The sequence below is a fragment of the Zootoca vivipara genome, chromosome 8 (assembly GCF_965207765.1).
Source record: "Zootoca vivipara chromosome 8, rZooViv2.hap1.1, whole genome shotgun sequence".
NCBI lineage: Eukaryota > Metazoa > Chordata > Lepidosauria > Squamata > Lacertidae > Zootoca > Zootoca vivipara.
The window spans coordinates 69,269,998-69,297,154 of record NC_142591.1 but is presented as its reverse complement, the minus strand read 5'-3'; the positions used below and the strand labels follow the sequence as shown (position 1 = coordinate 69,297,154).

At 45.4% G+C, this 27,157-nt stretch overlaps 1 protein-coding gene across 1 annotated transcript; it reads right to left on the bottom strand.

Moving 5' to 3' along the window:
• Nucleotides 1-382: 382 nt before the first annotated feature.
• On the bottom strand, nucleotides 383-26,588 carry TRHR (thyrotropin releasing hormone receptor). Its single transcript, XM_035125628.1, has 2 exons — nucleotides 25,788-26,588; nucleotides 383-850 (listed from the first exon to the last, which is right to left on the bottom strand). The coding sequence occupies exons 1-2, from the start codon at nucleotides 26,568-26,570 to the stop codon at nucleotides 383-385; spliced, it is 1,251 nt and encodes a 416-aa protein (XP_034981519.1). The 5' UTR covers nucleotides 26,571-26,588.
• Nucleotides 26,589-27,157: the final 569 nt, after the last annotated feature.

The window sequence follows — 27,157 nt, the reverse complement described above, 5'->3', positions numbered from 1 at the left end:
ATCTGTGCACGCGTAAAAGTGATTTCCGGCACCCCGGACATGAACAGCGCGGTGCTGGAAATCACTTCTGCACATGTCCAGCCGATGTCCAGCCCACGGCTGGAAAACGTTGCTGACGCCTGGACTAGATGATCCACAGGGCCCTTTCCAACTTTACAATTCTATTGTTCTATGTGGATTTGGTTAAGCAGGGATGGGGAATCTATGGCCATGCAATTATTGTTGGATTCCAATGCCCTTTGGCCCCTGCCAGCATAAACAATGGATCAGGGGTAATGGGAGATGTAGTCCGATAATACCTGGAGGGTCACACTATCCCCATCCCTTTATTAAAGCAACAATAGGCCTGGATTTTGGCTTCTAGTCATCAATTCTACCTCTCTCAAAAAACCTTCTGCAGTTGCATCTTTTTCATGGACCTTAAGATGAAGGACACATTTAAAGCTTTGTAGTGCTTCTTTACCTCAGACGACACACAGGTATCATCGAAAGACACTTTGGTGGATGACAGGTAAGCATCTGTGATGGTGATGTCTTCTAGCTCAGTGTGGAAATGGTCTGTCTCCTTGATGACGCTGTAGTTCAGGGCCACGCTGTAGTTGTTGGGCTTCTCCGACTGCTTCTGCTGGCATTTGCAGAGTTTCTTGAAGGCTGCCCTGAATTTTTGGGACATGAGGTTGTAAATCACAGGGTTGATAGCACTGTTTAGGTAAATGCAGATCCTGCAGAACAGCAGGAACCAATTTTCTTGGAAAGGGCGAGACAGGAAAGAGTTGATAACCACCAGGGTCCTGTAGGGCATCCACAAAAATGCAAAAAGGATTACAACCACAGCCAGCATCTTGGTGACCTATGAGGAACAGGAAACAATACCATGTGAAATATACTCGGAGTCGAGAGTGAATTTCATGCTCTTTATTCAGCTCATAGTCATCAAGGAGAAGAAGAGAAGAATGGCTCTTTTCCCAAAACCATCTGCTTATATACCTTATTTACACAATGGGCCTTGCGTGATTGGCTACTTCAGGGCTACACCTTTGGGCCAATCAGGTTGTGGATTGACTTCTGCCTGCAGCCTGATTGGCTGCTCCTGCAGGCCAATCAGGTTGCGGATTCACTTCCACCTGGAGTTGGATTGGGTAGCTCCTGCGGACCAATCAGACTGCTGATTCTGAATCCTATTGTTCTAGGATTCAGCTCAGTACATAACACCATGTGAGCAACAGCAAGGGAGGGGAAAGGAGGGAAGGAACACAGCAAACACTTCAGGGTTTATTTCAACCTTCCACAACTCCTAGCAGCTCCAGCTCAGCGGCATAGCTAGCCGCTCGGGTGCCTGGTGCAGGGGAGTGTCCTACAGCCGGGGGCGGAGCGATCCACCCATGGGGGCGGGACAAGCCTCTCTGACGCTTGGAGTCTCTCCACCACCTCCCCCTCAGCTTTAGGGTGGCTGAGGGAGAGGCAGTAGGCAGACAGAATTCCCACGCTGCTGTTTCAGGCAGCACAGAACCTGCAGGCGCCTAAGCCACCACATCACTCCTAAAAAGTTTTGTGAGCCCATTTTTTTTATTTTTAAAAAAACACCTCATTTTGCCACACACACACCCTCACTGATGACACCTGCATCTCCTTCCTCTGCCACTGCTCCAGCTGCCATAGTTGTGTCAGGGTTGAAGTTAAAAGCATCGTAAAATCTTAGAATCTTAAGATTCTAAGTAGAATCCAGTCCAACCCCTTGCAAAGCAGGATTATTATTTTTTTGCCCAACATAGGGCTTGAACCCATGGGCCTGAGTCTCATAGTCTATACCAACTGAACTCTCCCTTGGATGAAGAAAACAAGCTGGAGAATGTGAACACCAGATTGGGAAAGGGTAATCTAGTGGAATGCCATATTGCTACCAGGGTGGCAGCATGAGAACAGGCCTTTTCTGTGGTGGCACCCTCCTTGTGGAATTCTCTCTCCAAGGAGGATCACCTGACACCACCCTTATATATCTTTAGGCACCAGGCAAAATCTTTCCTCTAAAACCAGGCCTTTGGCCTTTAACCATCTGTGGCATTTTAGAAGTGGGAGGGGTGTTTTTAATGTAGTTTCCTCCTCCTTGGTTTTAATTGTATCTATGTGAGGGGTTTGGGGTTGGTTGGTAAGATGGTCTTGGGCAAGATAAAGAGACTAACAAATTTAATAAACAACAATAATAACAATAATAGCAGGATTTGATTGCTGAATTATATTTTTCCCATCCCTCCACATGTTTGTGGAGCTCTGAATAAGTTTCCCATACTTCGGCGAACCTATAAAATTAATATCCATCTCTATAGCATGCCATCAAATTCTGGAAAAATAAAATGGAAAGTGTTCTGCTGCTTCTGAATAATCAGAATTGTTTTCTTATCATTGAAACCAAGCCCCAACTCTCTCATTAATGTGCTGCAGTGACTCAGTCCTTCAAAGAAAGATCAATGGGTAACTTGCTACACGATATTCCCCCCCATGGTAGAAGCTCTTTGTCTGAGACTTCAGGGGTTATGCGATACTAACCAATCATAAGCAATTTAAGCATCTTAGTTATTTCAGCACAACCTCTGCCCAAGAATTGTCCAGAGAATAAGAGAAATTATTTTAATCTGATGCAAGTTACAAGCTCAAACTCGGTGTTCTCCCACCGCACTAAATTAAGAGTGCTCCATTTTATCAGGAGCGAAGAGCCAGCCATTAATGTAATAGTGAATGGAATTGTGGGACAGAACTATTACAGAAATGGGGCAGGGGGGGGGGGAGAGAGAGAGAGAGAGAGAGAGAGAGAGAGAGAGAGAGAGAGAGAGAGAGAGAGAAGAACTGAACACAGAACAAGGCATCATCTATTGAGGTCAGGCTGAAGGCCTTCTCTCCCCCCCCCCCAAGCACTTACTGTAGAGGAAGCCAACTGAAGTTAATGATAATGCCTTGAAGCTAATGGTTGGAGAAGTGCAATTTTCTATTGATTCCCAAAGGGGATACATTTTTTGAAAGGCATTGAAATCAGGTACATACTTTACAACGTGAGCTGAGAATCTCAGAGTCTAAGGCTGGTAAACTACTGTGGATTGTATGCTGCAGGCTGGGCACAAACGGGGCCGGCCCTATCATTAGGCATGCAGATAGGGCTGGCAGTATTATTAGGCAGAGCAAGGCAGTGAGGTGTTGGGAGTGAGAGAAAAGGGGGAGAGGATCGTGGCGATTACTGCATAGCTGCCAAGTTATCCCTTTTTTACAGGGATTTTCCCTTATGCTGAATAGGCTTCCTCACGAGAAAAGCGAAAACTTGGCAGCTATGGATTACTGACACTGTCTTTTTCCAGGAAAAAAAGCACCAGATAAGATGATTTTGTAGATAAACTGGTGCCAAGTTGTTAAGGGCTTCACATGCTAATAGTACCACCTTGAACTTGGCCCAGAAGCAAATCAGCAACCAGCGCAGATCTCACTCCTGTCAGCAATCGTGCTGCAGCGTTCTGCTCTGGCTGCAGAATCAGAGAAGCCCCACATAGAGCGCATATGGCGGTGACCCAGTCCTGAAGTAACCAGCGCATGAACTACTTTGGCAAGGCTAGGAAGGCTGGCTGTGTATTCGGCTCATGTATTGTTTTGGAAAGTGTGCATTAATTAGGTTATTCTAACATGTGCACTTAATCAGATTTCTCCCCCAAAGTACCAGGAGTACACTGGGACAAAATGCATATTTAAATATTATTGTGTAAGAAAATGCATATTGAAGCACAGCAGGTTGATGCAGAAACAGGACAGAATGGACTTATAAATGAACACATGGAGACTTGACAAGGACAAAGAATAGTCTGATTCATCCATCATTAAGACATCGATCATCGCCAAGACATTTGGCCTTGATGTGGGTTTTAACATAGCCACAGTACTTGGAAAGGAGATTAAAAATATACAATTGAAGTGTTTTGACCCGATCCATTATTACAACCATTCATTAATGTCCTCTCGGGAACGGCGAGAAGCTTCCCTCTGAACAAGTTTCTGTCTTCCTTAAACAGCACTTGAAAATTCAATCGTCGGGGGATCTTTTTGTATGGAAAACATATTGAATAGGCCTTCTTGAGAAGCCTATTAAGATTTCAATTTAGGGATGGGAGAAACCTTTCTTTCCCTGCCCTCCCCCCGTGACCCTCTTCATGGTAAAAGTGTTGTACTTTTAAAACGTGAAAACACTCCAAAGTGTACAATATTCTCATTAGGATATTGCTCCCTTTGAATTTCGTACTTTTTATAGCAGCTAAGGAAAAAGGCTGAGCTCTCCTAAACTAGTAAAGCAACTCTGCAGCAGACAAACACTCTGCCATATTACCGATAAGAATGCTGGTCTCGTTTGGAATTGCACTTCTGGATTTCCCCTCACCCCAAATTAATCACAAAACATAGGATCTACCAAACTATTTGGGGAATGTGCATGCTAGCCCTCAGAAGCGATTGCCAGTACAAGGCCCATTATCTGAAAGTGTATTTCTAATTAGCTGTCTGTGGGAATTGGGGAGTGCTTATGGCTCCTGTTCAATACAACATGGATCTTGAGAACTTGCCTTTGAGCCTTCTCTGGGAATAGGGAGCCCGAGGCACCCCAGATGTCGCTGAACTTCAGCTCTCACCAGCCCCAACCAAACATGGAGAAACCCAAAGGCTCCCATTGGTAAATGAGCAAGCTGAGTTCATCTGCTGATGCGACCAAGAATGTATAGCCTGTGTGTGTTTACATTCCTATATCTCATGCAACCACCCTTCTGTTTTGTTGCATGAGGAAAGGGTCATTAACAGGGCTTTGTGGGAAAGGATATTTCTATAAAATTGCAAGTTCTGCAGGGTAGGGACCTGACTTCATCGCTTATGCTACTTTGTGAAGCACCAAGTTCATTAATTATACCATGCAATTACTCTCTCTTGCTGTGAATTCTGGTGTGAATGGAAATGTAGCCACTAAGAAGCAAAAGGGCTGTTGCAGCATGCTGTGGGGAACCCCAACGTTTACAGAAGTACAAAAATGGGAGGATCAAAGGGGGCAGTCCCATAACCCCAAAACCAGCCAAATGAGAATAGAGCAGGCATCCCCAAACTCCGGCCCTCCAGATGTTTTGGCCTACAACTCCCATGATCCCTTGCTATCAGGACCAGTGGTCGGGGAAGATGGGAATTGTAGTCCAAAACATCTGGAGGGCCGAAGTTTGGGGATGCTTGGAATAGAGCAACACTGACTGGCCTATTGCAGGGGATGGGTGTCTGGAGGAAGGGGAATGGAATGGAGTATTCTTGGGTGGGGAGTCAGACCCAGCTGCTTGCAAAACATAGCGTTCCACATTTATTCCAGTCTGCATCTGTATTGGAACTATTTTGAACTGTGTCTATATTTTATTATTTTTAAATGTTTGCATTGATTTCATATATGGAAATGTTTTTAATTGTTGAATGCATGGAACTGTTTTGATTGTTGTAAACCCACCCTGGGACATTAGGGTAAAGGATGGGGAAGAAACAGAATAAAGTAAAGAATCCTTTTTATTTATTAAGGTTCCACTTGTTTATTGATGTACCTGTTGGAGAGAAAGAGAGGGAGAGAGGGAGAGGGAGAGAGAATAATACCTTCCTTGCCTCTGATGCTAAAGAGTTCTTTTCTGCTTCAATTTTGTAGAGAAACATTATTGCAGCAGGTTCAGGTGAACTTAAGGACAGCTGTGCTCTTTCCAAACTGTGCAGTTGACATGAGGCAAATTGCACGTATATATGATACGTGATTTGCAGCCAACTCAGGTACTGATGTTGGGATATAGGGTCCTAGCAGTCGCCTTCTGTGGTCTTAAATGACCTTTGAGGTCCACAATGCTTTCCCCACACTGAACAGAATTACCAACCCTCAATTGGCCTCACCAAATGCCTGATTTGATTCATTCATTTGTTGAGGTTCAGCAGCTGCTTGTATTTCAGTATTTGCTACCCCTTAAGCAGAAAATGAAGACAGATTAAATAACTGAGAGGGGCTTGGCAAAGGTACTGGCCAAGCCCCCCCCCCCCAAATGCAAGTTAATATTTCTGAATGTATTAATTATTTAGTTTTTTTTGTTTCTGAATAGCAGCATGTCACAAGTCACACAGACAAGATAGCAAGCTGTTTTTTTTAACTGAGGGAGGGCTAATTGATGTCGCTCCCCACCACGGCTGCACATTTAAAAGTAGCATCTGATGCTGTTCTAAATATGAAAAACGTTCCACTCCATTCATGCAACGCTTTTGTGTGTAAATGAGAGGGCTTGTCATATCACAGCTGCTATATATGTTTGGCTTTCAACCCAATGTTTTAATAAAAGGTTACACTTTTTAAAAAGAGGGGGGAGGAAATCTCCACATCAGTGAAAACAGGATCCTTACACTTTTTTGCAATCCCAAAGCCTATCAAACCACAATTGGTTGCATCCAATCATTTCCTTCAATTTGTGAGAAACTGTTTGATCTCCTGGAGGATTCTGCAGAGGTGATGTTTGCATATTCCCTTTCTCCTGCAGCCCCCTCCCCATTTTCCAAACTGTTTTAGACACTCCTCCAACCCTATGAAAGGGATGTGGGTGGCGCTGTGGGTTAAACCACAGAGCCTAGGGCTTGCCGATCAGAAGGTCGGTGGTTCGAATCCCCATGATGGGGTGAGCTCCCGTTGCTCGGTCCCAGCTCCTGCCAACCTAGCAGTTCGAAAGCATGTCAAAGTGTAAGTAAATAGGTACCGCTCCGGCGGGAAGGTAAACGGCGTTTCCGTGTGCTGCTCTGGTTCGCCAGAAGCGGCTTAGTCATGCTGCCCACATGACCCGGAAGCTGTACGCCGGCTCCCTCAGCCAGTAAAGCGAGATGGACCTAGTGGTCAGGGGCCCCTTTACCTTTACCTTTTACCAACCCTATGGAGCAGATTTTCAGAAGCTGCAGAAGGAGTGGAGGAGAAGTTCTGTTCAGCATGCATTCAAAGCAAAACCTATCAAATCCACACATTCTAAAGCAACATGTGAAGTGAAACACAACTGTCCTGCAAAATTCACACTTAACCGAATTTTGTAACGCAGGTCTCCACCTAACGTACACAAAAATGCATATATTAGGGGAAATTGCTTTCAAAAATGTGTATATTAATCAAAACTGTAAATCAAAATGTGTTCAGCCGGAGAAGTCCACATTAAATGCTGGTGAATTCTCATGAGGAGTTAAAATAAAATAAAGTTGCCAATTGCTCACAAAATGTGGAGAACTGAAATTAGGATTGGAAAAATCAGCAACCAAGAGGACTAAAATTGACAGCTCCATAGCTGCAGAGCATTTCAGGGGAAATTGGCAAAAGAAATCCCATTAGTAGAAGCCTCTGCTAGATCAAAGACCCCTCCTCAAACGGAAGGGCACATGTTATTTAACAAAGGATGCAATTTGACCTTAACTCCCACTGTCCATATTGAACTTTCGTTGGATGACCATCTGTCAGGGATCCTTTAGCTGTAATTTCTGCATTGCAGGGGGTTGGACTAGATGGCCTTTGGGGTCTCTTCCAACTCTACACTACTAGGACCTTATGATTAAACACAGTGGGGTTTGCATTTGGATAAACCAGCATAAGATTGTGCAATCCCAAACATACTTCTCTAGGAGTTAGCCCTTTTGAATTTACCATACTTTTCCGTGTATAAGACACCCCCATATATAAGATGACCCCTATTTTGGGGGACTAAATTTAAAGAAAAAAATGAGGGGAGATGGCCCAATGTTGTTGAGCTTTTTTAAGGGGAATTGCATGCACGCCATCACCCCAGCAGGGCCCGGTGCTGGGGGTTGGCAGAGTAGGCAGCCGCTCCCCCCCCCAATGCCACTAGCATGGGCCGCCAACCAACTGGCTGGCAGTTCACAGCTTCCTAGAGTGCGCGCCTCCTGCAGCGGCATTGGGGGGGAGTTTTGTACTCACCAACCAGCTGGCTGGCACGCACAGCTTCCCCTCCACGCCACTGCGTGAAATGCTCCCTAGAGCACACGCCTCCTGTAGCAGCATGGGGGGGGTGTTGCGCGCCAGCAAACCATCTGGCTGGCGCATGCAGCTTCCCCTCCACGCCCCTGTGGAAAAGGCTCCCTAGAGTGCGCAGCTCCCACAGCTGCACGGGGGGGGGGGGATTGCTCACCTGCTAACCAATTCACAGCTCCCCACCACCACGCTACTATCCATGTATAGGACGACCACAGTTTTTAAACATTATTTTTGAGTCAAAAAACCTTGCCTACTACATGGAAAAATACGGTAATCCTATATACATTTGAGTAAATATTAGGAGGATTGTGTTAGAAATGTTTGCTAATAGCAGAAGATGCAAAACAGGCAAAATCAGACACTTCTCCAAAAAAAACCAACGCGACTTAAAAGTGGATTGTGCCCAGCATGTACCAAATATTGACCATTATCCATTTCAGAACACAAAGGAATAAATGTGTTATGCGGATCCGGTCAGAATGATACTTGGGACTCCTGCACATCTCTTCCTTCGCAAATTGCATACCTTTCTGCAAAAGACTGCAGATGCTGAATGGCTCATCATGTTGAGATAATAAACACTCCCACTGACTCCCATTCCATCACAGTGCCATTATAGATGTGCTTGTGGTCCTGAATGCATAATTTCTTCTATAAAGCTACTGTATATTGATCACGCAGATATGATAGTCGTTTTGAAAGTTCCAGAAAGATTTAGAAATATTGCAGGTGGTTCTCCATTAGGACATCTCATTATATAATTATCATGTCTCATCGCTTCAAGCAGTATGATGTGCAAGCATAGCCTTTCCTAAAAATAATTTTCTTGTTAGAGTAGCAGCTGAGAACTGCTCTTTTAGGCTGCAGATTCGGAACTTGTTAAATATAATTGTTTAATTGCACAATGGAAAATGCCTGTATGTGTATTGCTAAGGGTTTAACATTGGAAAATTCCATTGGGGTATACTAAAGCAAAGCAGAGCTCTCTAAGATGGGTTAATAATTAACTGTTGATGTGCTTTGCTCTTTCACATGGTGTTTAACCTTAGATCACATGAATAAGGTAAGGTAAAGGTAAAGGGACCCCTTGACCATTAGGTCCAGTCGTGACCGACTCTGGGGTTGCGCGCTCATCTCGCATTATTGGCTGAGGGAGCCGGCGTATAGCTTCCAGGTCATGTGGCCAGCATGACAAAGCCACTTCTGGCAAACCAGAGCAGCACATGGAAACGCCGTTTACCTTCCCGCAGAGCAGCACATGGAAACGCCGTTTACCTTCCCGCTGTAGCGGTTCCTATTTATCTACTTGCATTTTGACGTGCTTTCGAACTGCTAGGTTGGCAGGAGCTGGGACCAAGCAACGGGAGCTCACCCCGTCACAGGGATTCGAACCGCCGACCTTCTGATCAGCAAGCCCTAGGCTCTGTGGTTTAACCACAGCGCCACCTGGTAGCTGCAAATCACCATTTTGAAGGGAATTGTATTTTGTTCCCTGCCACATGAGAGAAAGATGTGCTAATGAGGTCTCTCTAGGAGAGATAGCATTTCCTGCCAAATAGAGAAAGACCTTTGATTTCAGGTCTATTTGGAGTAATCTAATTATGAAGATGAACCTATGCTTTGACAAGTATATGTCTTATGGAATTATCTGGATGTATCATTATTTGTCTTTGTACCTGTTATGAAGAAGGTTCTGGTTAGTAAAGCTTTTGAATCATATTTATGGGTCTGGACAATTTTTATTCCAAAAGAAGTCAGTTTTTATACATCCTATTGCTTCAAGTCGTGCAATATTAATATCTGCAACAGAACTGGCTCACCCTCCACAGGACATTTTTCACAAATTTCAAGCTGGGAGCAAGCAAAGGCTTACCTCTGATCTTAGCATTGTAGTCCTACAGCACTAAGCTTGGGGATAAGCCTCTGTTCTTTAAAAAGGTAGCAGGCAGACATTCATCTGTCATCTTACTGCTGTGGGACCACAGTGCTAAGACTGGGAATATGGTAAATCCTGCCAGTTTGCTATTAAAGAGCAGGCAGAGGATAATCTGCAACCTGAGTGCTATAGGAATACAATGCTAAGATCAGAGGTCTAGTTGTGGTGATATGTGACCTGGCCTGCAAGGGATCAGGACAGACCACTGTTCCTTGAGCTGGGTGGGTGTGTCCTGAGACATATGGTGCTCAGGGTGACTTTTACCTTATCTGGAGATGCTAGGGGCTGAATTTGGGACCTTTTGCATACAAAGCATGTGATCTGCCATTCAGCTATAGTCCCCCTGGCTTCCAGGAAGAGTGACCACTAAATCTTTAGGTATCAATCTATACAGAAGTATAGCGAGAAAGTTATTTCTTCATCTCGCAGAGAGAAATGACAATATGCAATATGGCTGTAACAATATACAGTACAAGAGAACCTTTAGAAGCAAACCAACGGAATTTTTATTTCTAAAAATGTTGCCACTATCACATTTAATTTCTTGCACAACCTTTCCCTGAATGATCACACCATCGTGAAATATGCTCCAACGTGGAATTTGCATTGAACTTGGCCTCTCGAGTTCTGAATGAGGGAAATGAGACTTTGATCTTCCAAGCTTCAAACAGCCAGCTTACCCACGGTGCTGTATTATAGTCTCATTGATCTTGACCCTATTTCAGTCCGTTACAAATGTTAAATGCTATGCTACTGAATAGGCCTAATCTGAGAAAATAAAAACAGTTTGTTGCCTGCTAATGTCAGAAGCATAAAAGTGGGGAAGAGGGGTGTTTTCCATTCATTGGTAGACTCATGACCTATAAGTGCTTAGCAGAAACACACAAGGAGGCTCACCTTTGTCTTTCTCACTCACAACACTATTCACTCTCTACCTGTCAGTGCAGTCAACTCAGCAAAAGACATAAGAGAAGAGGAGCCCTGCTGGATCTGACCAGAGGCCCATCCAGTCCAGCATCCGTTTCTCACAATGGCCAACTAGGTGCTTGTGGGAAGTCCACCATAAAGTCATAGGACATCACAGCCTTCTCCCAATTCGTGTTCCTCAGCAACTGACATTCAGAGGCATAAAAGGTAAAGGTAAATGGACCCCTGACCATTAGGTCCAGTTGTGACCGACTCTGGGGTTGCGGCGCTCATCTCGCGTTATTGGCCGAGGGAGCCGGCGTATAGCTTCCAGGTCATGTGGCCAGCATGACAAAGCCACTTCTGGCGAACCAGAGCAGCACACGGAAATGCCGTTTACCTTCCCGCCAGAGCGGTACCTATTTATCTACTTGCACTTTGGCGTGCTTTTGAACTGCTAGGTGGACAGGAGCTGGGACCAAGCAACGGGAGCTCACCCCATCACGGGGATTCGAACCACCGACCTTCTGATTGGCAAGCCCTAGGCTCAGTGGTTTAACCCACAGTAGGGCCCGGTTCACCTTTTTCTCCAGCTGCAGAGCAGACTGCAGGGCATCCAGGCTGTTGCCCCATACCACCTTTGATATTCACCTTCCCCACCCCCTGCCCAGATGTGGCACTTAAGATGCATGCTAACAGTCTATCTGAAGTTACGATTTTTTCATTTGCTTATATTTAATTGCATTTTCTGTTGCTCATTCACCCAGTTTTGAGAGATCTTTTTGGAGCTCCTCACAATCACTCCTCCCAACCTTTCTCCTCCTCCTCCTCCTCCTCCTCCTCCTCCTCCTCCTCCTCCTCCTCCTCCTCTTCTTTTTCCCATCCTAAGCAGTTTGGTGTCATCAGCAAACCTGCCAATCTTACACCTATAGATGAATTATGAACAAGTTGAAAAACACACGTCTCAGCACAAAACCTTGGGTGACCCCCCCAGACCTTACATCCCTTCATGGTAAGAACTATCCATTTATTCCTACTTTCCACTTCTTGTCCTTCTTGAGCCAGCTTGGTGTAGTGGTCAAGAGCGGTAGACTCATAATCTGGTGAATCGTGTTTGCTTCCTCACTCCTCCACATGCAGCTGCTGGGTGACCTTGGGCTAGTCACACTTCTCTGAAGTCTCTCAGCCTCACTCACCTCACAGTGTGTTTGTTGTGGGGGAGGAAGGGAAAGAAGATTGTTCACCACTTTGAGAGTCCTTAAGGGGAGTGAAAGGTGGGGTATCAAGTCCAAACTTTTCCTCCTCCTCCTCCCCCTCCTCTTCTGCTTTAAATAGTTACTGATCTTCTCCATATTCCATGTGAGTCTTGAAGGGGTTTATCAAAGGCATTTTTTGAAGTACACAGTGTCTGCTGGATCACAGCCTATCTTTATGCTTACTGACACTTGTAAAGAACTCTAAAAGGTAGTTAGACAGGACTCGCCCTTGAAGAAGCCACACTGGTTTTGCTTCAACGCAATTTGTTCTTCCATCTACTAACTAATTCTACCTTTAATAATGCACCATAGAACTTTTCCTGAAACAGACATTAAATTAACTGACCTGTAATTTTTCAAATCCCCCTGGATCCCTTTTTGCCCTACTTTGTCCACCGGGAAAACAGATGAAAAGAATTCATTCAGCTTCTCTGTGATCTATTTTTCCTTCTTTAGCACACCTTTTGACTCCCTTGTCGCCCAAAGTCCCAACCACAGCCCCAGCTGATTTCCTGCTTCTAAAGTATTTACCTTTTCTATTCTTTTTTCTACTGTTGATCTTAATATTTTTAGTAATGTGTTGGTTGACTTTTGTTTTCATCCTTATTTTGCATCTGTTTGGCCAAAGTAGCTGTTCTTTTTTTTGTTCTCCTGATTTGGACAAGACTTCTCCTGATGAAACTTTGCTTGCCCCTAATATTTTACTTGACTCTGCTTGTTAACTATGCTGTCTGTGAGCTGCTCTCTATGCTGAGAAACCAAGCCAGAAGCTGTGGTTAAAACCACATGGCTCCTCAGGTGAAATAAGCCAGGAAGGACCTGAAACTAAGGGTACCACCAGTCTGCTTCTCGCCTCCGCCCCCTCCTCCTCCCAATAAGCCTGGTAGACTAAGTTCTGTGCTTTAAAGTTGCCTCCCAGGCTGCAGAACAAGCCTGCCTGAGTCAGCTGGGCCCCAAGGACCAATCCTTGTCAACCAAGCCATAGGAAACCCTGGCTCTTCTCCCCAAGCAACTGGTTTCTTGCATAAGGTGACTTTGGCCCCACCCACACCATGCAATTTAAAGCTTATGGGGATCATAGTTTGCTAAGAATGCTGGGAATTGTAGCTCTGCGAGGGGTAAACTACAGTTTCAAGAATTCTTTGGGGGAAAGCCATGAGCATTTGTTTGTTTGGTTGGTTGATATACCACCCTTTATCCAAAGGTTCCAGGGTAGTGTACAACATTAAGAACATATTTTACGAAACATGATAATCAAAACATTACATAGCATGTCATACATAGCATAATAGTAGACAGCTTAATGATGAAATAATCATGCTAACAGCCCTCCGCCCCACACACACAGTGTTCAATATTCACCAGGCGTGTTTTGCACCTGGCTATGTGCTTCCTTCCCCACCCTGGATACTAAGCCCTGTCTAGTTGTGAAGATGAGTGACTCGGCAGACCATTCCTACAAATCTATATCTCTCCCTCTCTCCCTCTCCCTCCCTCCCTCTCTCTCTCTCTCTCTCTCTCTCTCTCTGTTGAAAATATTTTAAAATCCTGATCAAAGGAGTGGAGTAATGGGGGAGGTGGTAGTCTGAATGGAAGGCCTAATAATAGTCTGGAAGAAGAAGAAGAAGAAGAAGAAGAAGAAGAAGAAGAAGAAGAAGAAGAAGAAGAAGAAGAAGAAGAAGAAGAAGAAGAAGAAGAAGAAGAAGAAGAGGAGGAGGAGCTTCCAACATGTTAAAACACAATTCATAACAACATTTTACAAACCATATAATATTGAGTGCCTAATTTAGAACACACCATCAGATCTAACAAATGTCATCACTGCAGCAGGTAAAAACACTTATCAGCAGGAAAAGGGTGGAAATTCAAAATTTAATAGAAAAGCAGCCGATAAATAGCCTGCCTGGAGGGTTATAGCTGGGTATGGTAAGATAACATGGTTCAGTTCTTTAAAAGCTGAGAACAATCTGAGGGAGAGTATATTGTTAGGCTGAACAATCTGCTTGCAGCATACACTGGAACAAAATCGCAGGTGCTTGGCTGGTTTGAGAAAATTCTCAGGGCCACAGCAGAGACGCCATTGGCAGTGCGAGTGCACTGAAGAGGTTGACACTTGCTTGGATAAGCACAGCACAGGCACAGTAGCCCAAAGGGAATTCTGGAAAAGGATAAGAATGAAATACTAGCATATGCCTGTTGTCTTTGTCCATGGAGTTTTCTTGGCAGGGATACTAGAGTGGCTTGCCAGTTCCTTCTCCAGGTGGATCATGTTTAGTCAAAACTCTCCACTATGACCTGTCCATCTTGGGTGGCCCTGCATGGCATAGCTCATAGCTTCTCTGAGTTAAAGGTCCGTATAGTTAAAGCTATGGTTTTCCCAGTAGTGGTGTATGGAAGTAAGTAAGTAAAACTTTATTTATTTGCGTGGCCTACAGGCCATTGCAACAAAGGATTCATATTACATAACCTGGTAAAAAGGAAAGAAAAAAGAAAAATGCTATATAAAACAACAAAATGTGCTGTCTCGGGATTCAGCATAACACAATTAAAATGGGACAGATGAGATCTTAATTATATGTTCACACAGGCGGCGCTATTGTCCTTTAGCTGGTGGCCCTCAGTCTCATGGCCCTCTCAGTAAATCTGGCTACCTTCTCTGTTGTCTGGGCAGTCTGGTCTGCCAGGAGGAAAAACAGTATATCCTCGGATGGGCGGCCCGAAATGGTGGATATCAGAGGTGTGATGATCTCATCCCTGAGGTCTTTATATAGGGGACAGGACAGGAGTACATGTGATACAGTCTCCACGCTGCCAACTCCGCAGGGACATAGTCGATTCTGGTATGGTGTTTTTGAGAATCGACCTTCAAGGACGGCGGAGGGTAGCATGTCCAGTCTGGCCAGTGTGAAGGCTCGTCTGTATTTTGGGATGGTTAGGTTGGACAGGTATGGTGACCGGAAGTCCATGTAGGAAGGTGGAAGACGGATATACCATGCACTAAATTTCTTAATAATGGCCATATTGTTTTGTTGTTCAATGTTCTTCAGGCGCTGGTATATGAGGCTGTTTGCCTTGGATGGGCCCATTATGAGTAAATGCTGTGTGTGCAGGCCACATGAGAGGAGTTTTTGGTGCACAGCCTTTGCCCATGCGCCTTTCTGTACATCCCGTGTGACTAGAGGCAATAGCCCAGGTGGATTTAGATTTAGACGGAGCCAGTATTTAAGTGTTCTTTGCCAAGTCCGTGTTTCGACAGATAGAAGGTTGGCTTCAAGGCGTAAAGCCGCATTTGGTGCGCATGATGCAACAGCGAAAATCTGTCTTAGAAATTTTGACTGGACTGTTTCAAGAGTACTACACTGATTCCCCGTCCATATTGGAGCCCCATAAAGTAGTTGCGCCAGAGGTTTTGCTTGGAATACCTCAAGAGCTGCTGGGATGTACCTGCCACCCTTAGTGTAAAAGAATCGCGACAAAACCTTAGAGCTTTGGGATGCTTTTTCACTGGCGTACTTATGGTGTGCCACCCACGAGCCTGTTGACTGAAAGACAATTCCTAGATATTTGAAGGTCTTAGCCTGGTCTATTATCTGGCCATCCATTACCCATCTATGTTGTCTGTGTCTCCTGGCGAACACCATAACCTTAGTTTTCTGGCAGTTCACCACCAATTGTTCTCTCCTACAATAATTCGAGAATTCCCTCATCAATCTTTTAAGGCCAATTTTGGTTCGTGAGAGAAGGACCGCGTCGTCCGCGTACAGTAGTGCCGAAATTGGTTTTTCAGCCAATTTGGGGGCGTGGAACTCCGGGCCTGTTAGACAGTTAATCATGTCATTGATGTATAAATTAAATAGGGCTGGGGCTAGGATGCAGCCTTGTTTGACCCCTTTGGTGGATGAAATGGGACCAATAAGTTGCCCGTTGAGTGAGGTTCTTACAAAAAGCTTGGTGTCCTTGTAAAGACAGCTTATCAAGAACAATAGTCTTTTATCAATGTTGGTTGTATTCAGTTTGGTCCAAAGTCTGGCTCGAGAAATTGAGTCGAAAGCCGCCTTCAGGTCTATAAAGGCTGCATATAGCACCCCGCGTGTTTCTTTAGCATACTTATCAATGAGATGTGATAGTACAAAGCAGTGATCTGTAGTCGATCTGCCCTGTCTAAACCCGGCTTGCTCCTCCGCCAAAATTGCCTCTGATTCCATCCAGCTGGTTAGTTTAGTATATAGGTGTTTGGCATATAGCTTGCTGGGTATTGGGAGGAGACTAATAGGCCTGTAACTTGCCGGGTCTGACGTAGGTCCTTTCTTGTAGATGGGGATAATTATTGCCTCTGCCCAGCAGTCAGGGATTGTGCCTGTAGAATCGATGTGAGAAAACATGGTTGCCAATAGGGGGGCCCACCAGCCCAGATTTGCCTTCAGAAGTTCTGCGGGTATATAGTCTGATCCCGGGGCTTTGTTGTTCTTAAGTTGCCCGATTAGTTTCCCTACCTCCTCTGCAGAGACTGGGGGCCAAGGTGCTAACTCCCCTGGGTGGGCACCTATCTCTTTATGTTGGAGTTCGTCATCTTGAAACAAAGTTTGAAAGTATCTGAGCCACTCCTGTGGTTCGACCGTACATAAAGGCCCATAGCGCTCCTGATCCAGGAGGCCCGAGATGGTACGCCAGAAACAGCCTGTATCTCTCTCGTTCGAAGCCTTTAGTAAACAACCCCATGCAGTTCTCTCGGCTTCTTGCTTTTTTCTCTTTAATGTTTGTTTGTAATTTCGTCTTAAGGTGATGTATGCTGTAAATAGAGAGGGTGCTCCGGTGTTTCTGTATTTGCGGTATGTTAGTCTCAGGAGTTTCCTTGCTTTTCTACACTCTGCGTCAAACCACCTCTCTGAGTCTTTTACCCGCTTTGTCGCAATTTTAAGGATTTCTGATGTTAGAAAGCTTTTCAGCCTCTCTAAAAGCTCTTTAAATAGGTCCATGGCCAAACTCGCTGCATTAGCTGATGCGATGGCCGAATAGATAGTCTTCACTTCTTCCGAGAGAAGAAGGTGGGTTAACTCAAAATTGAGAATGGGGGTCCATTTTATTCTTCTAGGTGCAGGTTGATCCAAATTGGCGATGGGGATGAAAAATGGGTTAGCCTTGGCTTTGTTTGGAGATAGGCCATCTAATACTAGGGTTAGTGGTAGGTGGTCACTCTCGGTATTATGCTCCACCTGGAACTTCGACACAAGGTTGTAGACAAAACTTGATATCAGCATATAATCAATAACACTTCCGCCCACCTTTGCAAAGTGGGTATATTCCCCTGGGCGGTCCCCGGCTTGGTTGCCGTTTAGTATTGTCAATTCCCTTCTTTTTGCAGCCTGGGCTAAGCATAACCCCGAATAGTTGCACCTGCTGTCTCTGGAGAGTCGTGTGGGGCCTATGACTGTTGTACTTCCAGGGTCCTGAATCTGATTGTATTGTCTGTATAGGTTGTAATCATCTGTTCCCATGCGTGCGTTAAAGTCCCCACCGATTATGATTGGGGTGGATGGATAGGAGGATTCAAGGGGCTCTAGAAATGCTTCCAGCTCTTCCCAATTAGCTTTAACTATGGAAGAGCTGGAAGTGTATGGAAGTGAGAAGGTAAAGGTAAAGGGGACCCCCGACCATTAGGTCCAGTCGTGACCGACTCTGGGGTTGCGCGCTCATCTCGCATTATTGGCCGAGGGAGCCGGCGTATATCTTCCAGGTCATGTGGCCAGCATGACAAAGCCGCTTCTGGCAAACCAGAGCAGCACATGGAAACGCCGTTTACCTTCCCGCTGTAGCGGTTCCTATTTATCTACTTGCATTTTGATGTGCTTTCGAACTGCTAGGTTGGCAGGAGCTGGGACCGAGCAACGGGAGCTCACCCCGTCACAGGGATTCGAACCGCCGACCTTCTGATCAGCAAGCCCTAGGCTCAGTGGTTTAACCACAGTGCCACCTGGGTCCCATGGAAGTGAGAGCTGGACCATAAAGAAGGCTGATCGCCGAAGAATTGATGCTTTTGAATTATGGTGCTGGAGGAGACTCTTGAGAGTCCCATGGACTGCAAGAAGATCAAACCTATCCATTCTGAAGGAAATCAGCCCTGAGTGCTCACTGGAAGGACAGATCCTGAAGCTGAGGCTCCAATACTTTGGCCACCTCATGAGAAGAGAAGACTCCCTGGAAAAGACCCTGATGCTGGGAAAGATTGAGGGCACTAGGAGAAGGGGACGACAGAGGATGAGATGGTTGGACAGTGTTCTCGAAGCTACGAACATGAGTTTGACCAAACTGCGGGAGGCAGTGGAAGACAGGAGTGCCTGGCGTGTCTGGACATGCGCAGAAGTTACTTCCGGTGCTGCGCCGCTGCTGAACTCTTATTTTCCAATCCAGAAGTTGACAGCTATGGCGTTGGATTCCAGCAAAATGTGGATGGCTCCAGGTTCACAGCCTGTTGGAAGGACTCAAATTTGCAAAGGATATGAAAACAGCTCCTCCTTTCCCCTGAGTTCTGATGAACAGCATTGTCAAAGCAGACCACTGCCTGGCCATTGCGTACAGGCAGAAACCACCACCAGAACAATATGTTATCAAGGTCATGTTGCTAACATGAGCTAAGTTCTGATAACACTTCACTGAACAAGCTGAACAAAACCAGTGTATAATTTGAGGAGAAAGGAACAGAGAGGTTTTGTCTTTCTTAGTTCAGGCCTTATATGAAGCTCCTTCTGAACTACACAGCCAATCAGAGTACTTGTTCCTTCGTTCAGGTTGTTCCACCTGGTTGCTAAGGAACACTCCACCCACCCACCCCCTTGTCTCGTTGACTTTACATTGACAGAATTCACCTTTTAGTTGCAAACTGAATGATCTCTGCTGTGGCACATGCCACACACAATGGACACTGTTCTATGTTTAAAACAGAAAAACAAAACAAAACATTCTAACAAAAATTACATGTAGTTATTAATCAGATTAAGATTCATACATGGGACTAGATGTCTGTGTTTGGCATTCTGCTGCCTCAGTTATAAATAAAGAAAATATGAAGCTATGAAGCCACCATTCACTGGATTAGACCATCCGCTCACTAAATGCAGTTACATCTACTCTGAGTAATAGTGGCTGGGATTCCACCATCCCCTGCTACTTTAGCTGGAGATGCAAATATCCGCACCTTTGACCTTGTATATGCAAAACATTGCTTTGGTAATACATCCCATCCTTTCTTCTCTGGGACATGACAAGAACACAGCGGGTGGAATTCAACATAGCAACTAAGGTGATCATTCTGTCAGCGCAAGCACTTCTACCTGCGCGATGCAACAAACTTCCCTCTTATTTCCCTGCACACTCTTTGGGGTGTTCTCTTGACCCTCGGGGGGGGGGAGTCCCATAGCATGTTTGCTAGTACAACAATTTATTTGAATCCAACTCAGAATGTTACAGTGCGATGCATGTTGGAGTGTGAGTCCCGCTGAGCTCGAGCACTCCAACACTCAGGTATGTGTGCGGACATGTTATATCAAATGCCAATTTATATTTCTACCCACAGCTAACTTTCCTCCTGCATTGTGATCCTGATGACAATTGCCTCCTATCCAAAATCACACCTAGCCTTGAGAGGGAAACAGCTACTGATGCCCAAAGATTGTGCTCTTACCTCCTCTCTGCTCCCATAACTCCCATAACTAGCAAAAGCAACCCCCACCCCAGTTTAAAAGGCCAAAGGCAATGTTTTTGCCTTGTGTAAAGATAGATAACAATCCTTGAGGATGATCTGGAGACTACAGAATACAGTTACGGTATTAGGTTGGTCAATGGGGCAGCCTGATGGGACCATGGGACACTGGCCCTGAAAGTTCTGCACTGGTTGCCAATGAGCTACCATGCCCAATTCAAGGTGTTGGTGCTGTGTATCGAGGCCCCGTGAGCACCTTGTTCCCCAAGATGTAAATAACTAGACACCATGCAGGATATTGGATTGGGGATCAAATAAGGCCACAACTTTATTGGTTACAGATGTGAGGTTTGGCCATAGGCACTGTGGTAAGCAACTGCACATGTCACTCCTGCTTGTTCGCTGGGAGAGTTACTAGGGGTGAAGCCAATTGGGGGGGGGGGGGAGACGCCCTATGGCCTACGTCAAATCCCAAGCAGTTCCTGTTGGAGGAGTGGTACGGCCCTAGCCTCTGTCTGGGCAGAAGCCACTCCTCCTGGATGCTGGATGCTTTTAACAGGATACCCTTCCCCGTGGAGGGGCAGGTGGAGGCTACAACCTCCCCTCCAACCAAGACTAGGCTTACCCAATGCCTATCCGCCTTACAAAGTTGTGACAATTGCTGTGAGGTAGGCAAAAACCCAAATGGCAGCACCAATTAGCCAAGTTAGGTTAGGAGACCGACATTGTCCATAGCAAGGTCAAAGTGTACATGAAAACCCTAATCTGAGGGAGGGAGGGAGGGAGGGAGGGAGGGAGGGAGGGAGGGAGGGAGGGGAACTGGTGTGGCAAGAGAAAAGGCCAAAAGGCCTCACCTGTCAAGCATTTAAACTTCGCCCGGGTGCAGTGCCAAGGGCCGCAATTGGTCGGTTGGTCCCATGTCCAGGGGAATGTACCCTTACTCCTGCTGCCATTGGTCCATTTGGCGACAGGAATACGATCTGGCCTGCGATAGGCCCGTTTGCCAGGGAGGCCCACCCCCGCCAAGCCCCCCCCCAAAGGGGGCTAACAGACCTAGCAGGCAAGACCCCCAAATAGCTTGGGACCCCACCATTGCTGAAGCAACAGCTCTCATCTTAGCTCCAATTTGTCAGACCAGTGGAAAATGTGCACCCTAGAGACTTGGTTCACGGAGCCCTAGTCTTGGGCAAAGGATAGCCCCCCACCCCTGAATATATATATATTTTATTTATTCAATTTATATACCACTCTTTATCAAAAGATCCCACGGCGGTGTGCAACATTAAAAACACATCACAGAACATCCATAATAATAATAAAACATAATAAAAAGCATACTGGCAGACAAATAATAAAACAGTTCATAACAGTCCTCTCCTTTAAACTGTGAATGTTGAAATTCAGCACATGGGAGTGCTACCCGTTCCAGGCAAATTTTGTTAATTAAAAAAATAAATTGAGATGACTCAGGTGCACTGGTGAATGCTGACATTTCCCCCCCCCCAAAAAAAAATTTTTATCTAGAGTGGATCTGTGTTCACATATCTGAAGAACATTCAAAATCTCAAAGCACCCCAAGTTAAGTATTCCATATCTCTACAGAATTTGACTAGAAGAGCCAATTTATGATATACAAAAGCCACAATCTATTTGAGCGTTGAAAATTGATAGGCGTTGTGATGAAGATTCATTGAAGACTTCTTTCCAGCAACACAAAGGTATGTGTTTTGTAAAGGATGCCGTTGATTTCAAAGGCTGCATTGAAAGGATGCTCCTTGTTAACCCCTCTCTTTCTGTCAGCATGGAGCCCGATAATAAAGAAAGGGCACCCGGAAAGAATGTTGCTGCTGCTGTTGTAAAACAACAGCAGCAGCAGCAGCAACCCCAGGCATTCATGTGGGAGGAATGAAGTGATTGTGATGATACAATGAAAAACAAATCTCAGTCGTACAAATGCAGTCAGCATCAGGACCACCTTGCATCTCGGAGGACTTGAACCCAGAGTCTCGTCACACCTGCAGCACATTATTCTGCCAATATTATTTATAAGCAAGCGTATTTTAGGGATGGGGAGAGAGAGGGGGGGAGGGAGGGAGGGAGGGAGGGAGAGAGAGAGAACTGTTTCTCTATCACATTTCATCCCAAGGAACCAATTCTATATTTACAACAGCCCTAATTAGTGGGTCTAGGTCCCAAGAAAGTGCCTAAAGCCACACATTTACAGCACAATCCTCTACCAGTTAACTGGATGAAGGCCAATAAACTGAGTGAGTGCTAACAAGTTGGAGGTCCCATGGGTGAGTGGATCTTGGGGCTGGGAATTGGGGCAGATGGTGGTGGTTGCACATGCCCTGAAATAGCAGGCACGTAATCTGTCATTAAGGGGTGTGGGTGGCGCTGTGGGTTAAACCACAGAGCCTAGGGCTTGCCAGTCAGGAGGTCGGCAGTTCAAATCCCCGCGACGGGGTGAGCTCCCGTTCCTCGGTCCCAGCTCCTGCCAACCTAGCAGTTCGAAAGCACGTCAAAGTGCAAGTAGATAAATAGGGACCGCTACAGCGGGAAGGTAAACGGCGTTTCAATGTGCCACTCTGGTTCACCAGAAGCGGCTTTGTCATGCTGGCCACATTACCTGGAAGCTGTATGCCTGCTCCCTCGGCCAATAATGCGAGATGAGCGCCGCAACCCCAGAGTGGGTGATGACTGGACCTAATGGTCAGGGGTCCTTTTACCTTTTAGTCTGTCATTGGAGCCCCAGGTGGCCTCAGTGGCACGGAATCCCTTTGCAGTTTGGACTCCTATGCCAGCTATAGCTATTGCTAGACAGAGATCGCCTAGGCACAATGACCCCTGGCCCCCTGCTCTGGGAACTGCTTACATAGTTACTTACTGTAATGAAGCTGTCCTTTTATTTTTATGTACAAGCAACTCCCCGTTTCCATGGAGGTTGCGTTCTGGATCAAAGTGCACATCGGTGGAGCACACATAAGCCCTCCGCTCCCTGCGCCCATTTCCATCCCTTCTGTTCCACTCCCATTCCTTCCTCTTCTAGGTCCAAAAGGACCCACACGTTAGTGGTCACACATCAATTGGACATGCCTAAAATGGGTGCCACCTTATTTAAAAGCATCTCTGGGAGGTGGCTTTGTGGGCAGGTCCTGGGCCTCCACTGTGAACTGGCTTATTGCAGGCCAGATCGTCCTCCTGCCGCCCAATCGGCCAATGGCGACAGGAATTTGGGGGTATTGCCCTGGGCGCAGGAACAACCAACCAATAGCAGTGCTTGGCTCCACACCCAGGACAGAGATAAATCCCCAAGCTGCGGGTCCTTTCGCCCTCAAAATGGGTGCCACCTTATTTAAACATATATAAACCACTTAATATAAACCTCCCTGAGATCTTTCAAAAATGCAGCTGCCAGGGAACCAACAGAGATAGCTGTCAAGAATCACATAACATTGATCCTGAAAGATCCACACTGACTGTTGATCTTTGACTTACAAAGCCTCAAACAACTTAGGGCTCATGTATACGAAGGAACCCTTCTCCCTGTGTGATCCTGTCCATGTCCTCAGCAAAGCCTACTATTTGTTCCATCACCAGGGGAAGTACATTGGATCTTCCCCTGTGGTGGGAATGGAGACAGAGTCTTCTCTGTGGTGGCTCCCTGATTTTAAAACGCCTTTTTAAAAAAGTGTGCCTGGTATCAACTTATTGACATTCCAGCTGTAAGCTGGAATCTATCTACCCAGGCATTTAGGAATGGTTACTTGCTGGTGGTGATGAGAATGTGTGGCTTCTGTTCATATGGTAACTTATGAGATTGTGCATGAGTACATACAAAAGACAGCAAGGAGAACCTCAAAGCTAGGCCATAAATTTGGCAAAAAAAAACCCAAACAAACCTCTATAGTGGTACCTCAGGTTACAGATGCTTCAGGTTACAGACTCCGCTAACCCAGAAATAGTACCTCAGGTTAAGAACTTTGCTTCAGGATAAGAACAGAAATTGACTGCCGGCAGCGCGGCGGCAGTGGGAGGCTCCATTAGCTAAAGTGGTACCTCAGGTTAAGAACAGTTTCAGGTTAAGAAGGGACCTCCAGAACGAATTAAATTCTTAACCAGAGGTACCACTGTAGTTAATTTTACGCTAAATATAGAAGAGGAACCATAACTGGAAGTCTCATTATAGCCTGCTGAGATCAAGCACCAAATGTTTCTTTTGCATATTTTTTTTCTGTCGCCCAATGCTTGGCAAACCTACCAGTAACTATTATCCTTGCCAGCTTCTTTTCACTTCCATAAGTATTGTATCATAATTAGAATGTGCTGGCAAGGATGTATTGCACTTGCTATTGTACAGTGTCTAGTTTATAATGGACACTGTATAAAACTGTTAAACTATGATGATGGCATGATGACCCTTAGACTAGATCAGTGATGGCCAAACCTGGCCCTCCAGCTGTTTGGGGACCACAATTCCCATCATCCCTGACCACTGGTCCTGTTAGCTAGGGATGATGGGAGTTGTAGTCCCAAAACAGCTGGAGGGCCAAGTTTGGCCATCACTGGACTAGATAGAGCCTATCCTACAAATCCCAAAATTACATTTGCTATAATACTATCAGAAAGTTAAAAATCCGTGTTCTGAAGCAATCATCCAGATTACCAAATCATGGGATAAAATTTAGGGGACATCTGTCACCTATTTGTGAGTTTTTCTTAGGTGTCTTTGTTGAACAACAAACAATGGAACTCCCATCCCTTTGGATTTGATTTCTTGAGGTGCTTTGGCACCAATATTTGCTTGGCTTCTTATGGGTTTCCCATATTCTGCAGCAACAATATGGGTTCTTGACTGAGCACATAGTAAGAAGCTATATCCGAGCCAGGAGTCCATTCAGGCTGTTTTGAGGCCAATCCACACCATACTGATATGAGTTTGTGGGTGCTAGACACCCTAAATTCCTGGATTCAGTAAATGTTAGAATTTAAACAACGCTTGACATGTTAAAATGGGATGCTAGACCTTGGATATAGCAAGTATTAAAATTTAAGCCAGACCAGTTTCCTGCGTCAGGAAATCGCCTGGGAGATGAGCAATTAAGAAAGACAAAGGGAAGGTAATGAACCATTAGGGTAGCCAGAGAGGGGGAACTCTGTGTCAGACAACAAATGGGAGGAGCCCCTTCCTCAACACAGAGTTTAGTTTGGAAGGCAAAGCAGAGTTTAAAAGTAGAGTTTCAGAATTGGCTTACAAGTAACCTGGGGGTGAAAGGTTGCATGTAAAAGTCAGCAAGCTGCAGAGAGTCAGAGCCATGGCTGGGGACTGTTTGAATTCAAGACTGGCAGCTAAGAAAGAAGCAAGACACTCTTGGTTATATATGTGTGTAATAAACCATATATTATAAAGATACTGGAGTCTCCTCTGTGCCCTACTCCCAAAAGGAAACACGAACCCTGGGTATGCACCTGGAACTCCTAGGATCTTACAGCACTCAACAATATATATCACTTCTGCTCAAAGAGAAGTGATAAGACAAAGAACAACCCTACCCAGGTGTAGCTCCTGACAACAGCACCCTGTGATGTCACCACACCCATCTTTGACTGCAACTTCAGATAGATGAAGGGCTCTTTGCATGTCCTAGGTCAGGTATTGGGACTTTTAATAGAAAAGTTAAGATGTTCTCATTAGATCAGACCATAGTCAATCTAGTCCAATGTGCCAACAGGAAGAGCTGTGAAGCTCTCCAGCAAGACGTGAAGCCACAGCTCCATTGCTTGTATTCAGAGCTACAATGCTCCTAAACATGTTGGTTCCATTACATCCAAAAGTAGCAGAACACACACACCCCAGCTACAACCACGGTAAGAAGAAGAAGAAGAAGAAGAAGAAGAAGAAGAAGAAGAAGAAGAAGAAGAAGAAAGGCCATTGGCAGGCCATTTCCCTACCTGCCTTCTGGAAGCCACAGCACTGTTGATACCCTTGTTGGTTGTTTTGGTCTTGTTTGGGGCAGCCACATCATTCTTCCACATCTTTGAGTTTTCTTTTGGGTCAGCCGAGATGGGATTTAGGAACAATATCCTGGCAATCAACCCATAGAGGACAGTTGCTAATATCATTGGCATGACATAAAATATCCCAAAGTCCATCATATAGATTGGAGAATAGTAGCTCCTGGGCACTTTGTACCCACAGGACACTACAGTGGCATCTTTGTAGGCTACCATGTTGAGATCTAATAAGAAAAACCAGAGCATGCAGTAGATGGAGGTGAAAGCCCAGACAAAAATAATTATCTTTTTGGCTCTTGAGAATGTGCATAGAAACTGGGCTTTGATAGGGTGGCAGATGGCTATGTACCTCTCAACGGTGAAGGCGGTTATAGAACAAGAAGAAGCGTTGATGCCAAGATATTGGAGGTAAGTGATGCAGAGACACCCAATGTAGCCATAGACCCAGGATCCATAGATGCTCTCCGTGATGTTGGGAAGCCCGGCAGCCACAAGCACCATGAGGTCCGCCACAGCAAGGCTCACCAGGTAACAATTTGTAGGGGTCCTCATATGCTTCGTCCTGAGTACCACGAGCACCACCATGATGTTGCCTACAATGCCTAACCCGCAGATGAGGAGGACCAAGAAGATGGTGACCACTTGGTATTCAAGGGTGGCCACCTCCCGGATCGGCAAGAACTCTGTTTGATTCTGTCCATTGTCTGTAGTGTTCTCCATCTTCACTCGGCTGCTTCTGCCCAGCAGCTGCTGGTCAGCACATTTCCCCCCTTGTCTCCCTAGGAAAAGTTGATCATAGTGAACGCAGTGTAAGATGCAGGTCCCTTGTGTGGTGATATGTCACACATGACAGTCCCTTTGCTCCAAACAGCTTGCTGACCACCAGCCGCAACACACACAAAAACACACACAGGTATGTTCATCTGTTTCATTGGGTGGGGGATTTTTAAAAATAAAAACAACAACAACAACAACAACAACAACAACAACAACAACAACAACAACAACAACCAGGCACTGATAGGTGTGGAAGAAGGACTTTTCTATCTGCTGAGAATGCTGCCTCAGAAGACAAGGGTAACATGATGTGTTAGACTATTCTCTTTCCAGCAAAAGTGAATCAAAGGCTGGAGACAAATTAGGCTAGGTCTTCCCCCCTCCAGTATTTAAGACAATACAATAGTCAATTTCAAAAATCTGCTTGAGTCGACACCACAGCAGGACAAAACAAAATATGTGTGTACACTGCAAGTGCTGGTATTCCTTAGTTGTATCACTTGCTTTTTTTAAAGTCTTGTGTGACTTGA

Coding starts and splice junctions, on each gene's coding strand:
- TRHR (XM_035125628.1), bottom strand. CDS start 26,570: ATGGAGAACACTACAGACAATGGACAGAATCAAACAGAGTTCTTGCCG. Junction 851..25,787: donor CTGTGGCTTCCAGAAGGCAG/GTAGGGAAATGG, acceptor TGTTCCTCATAG/GTCACCAAGATGCTGGCTGT.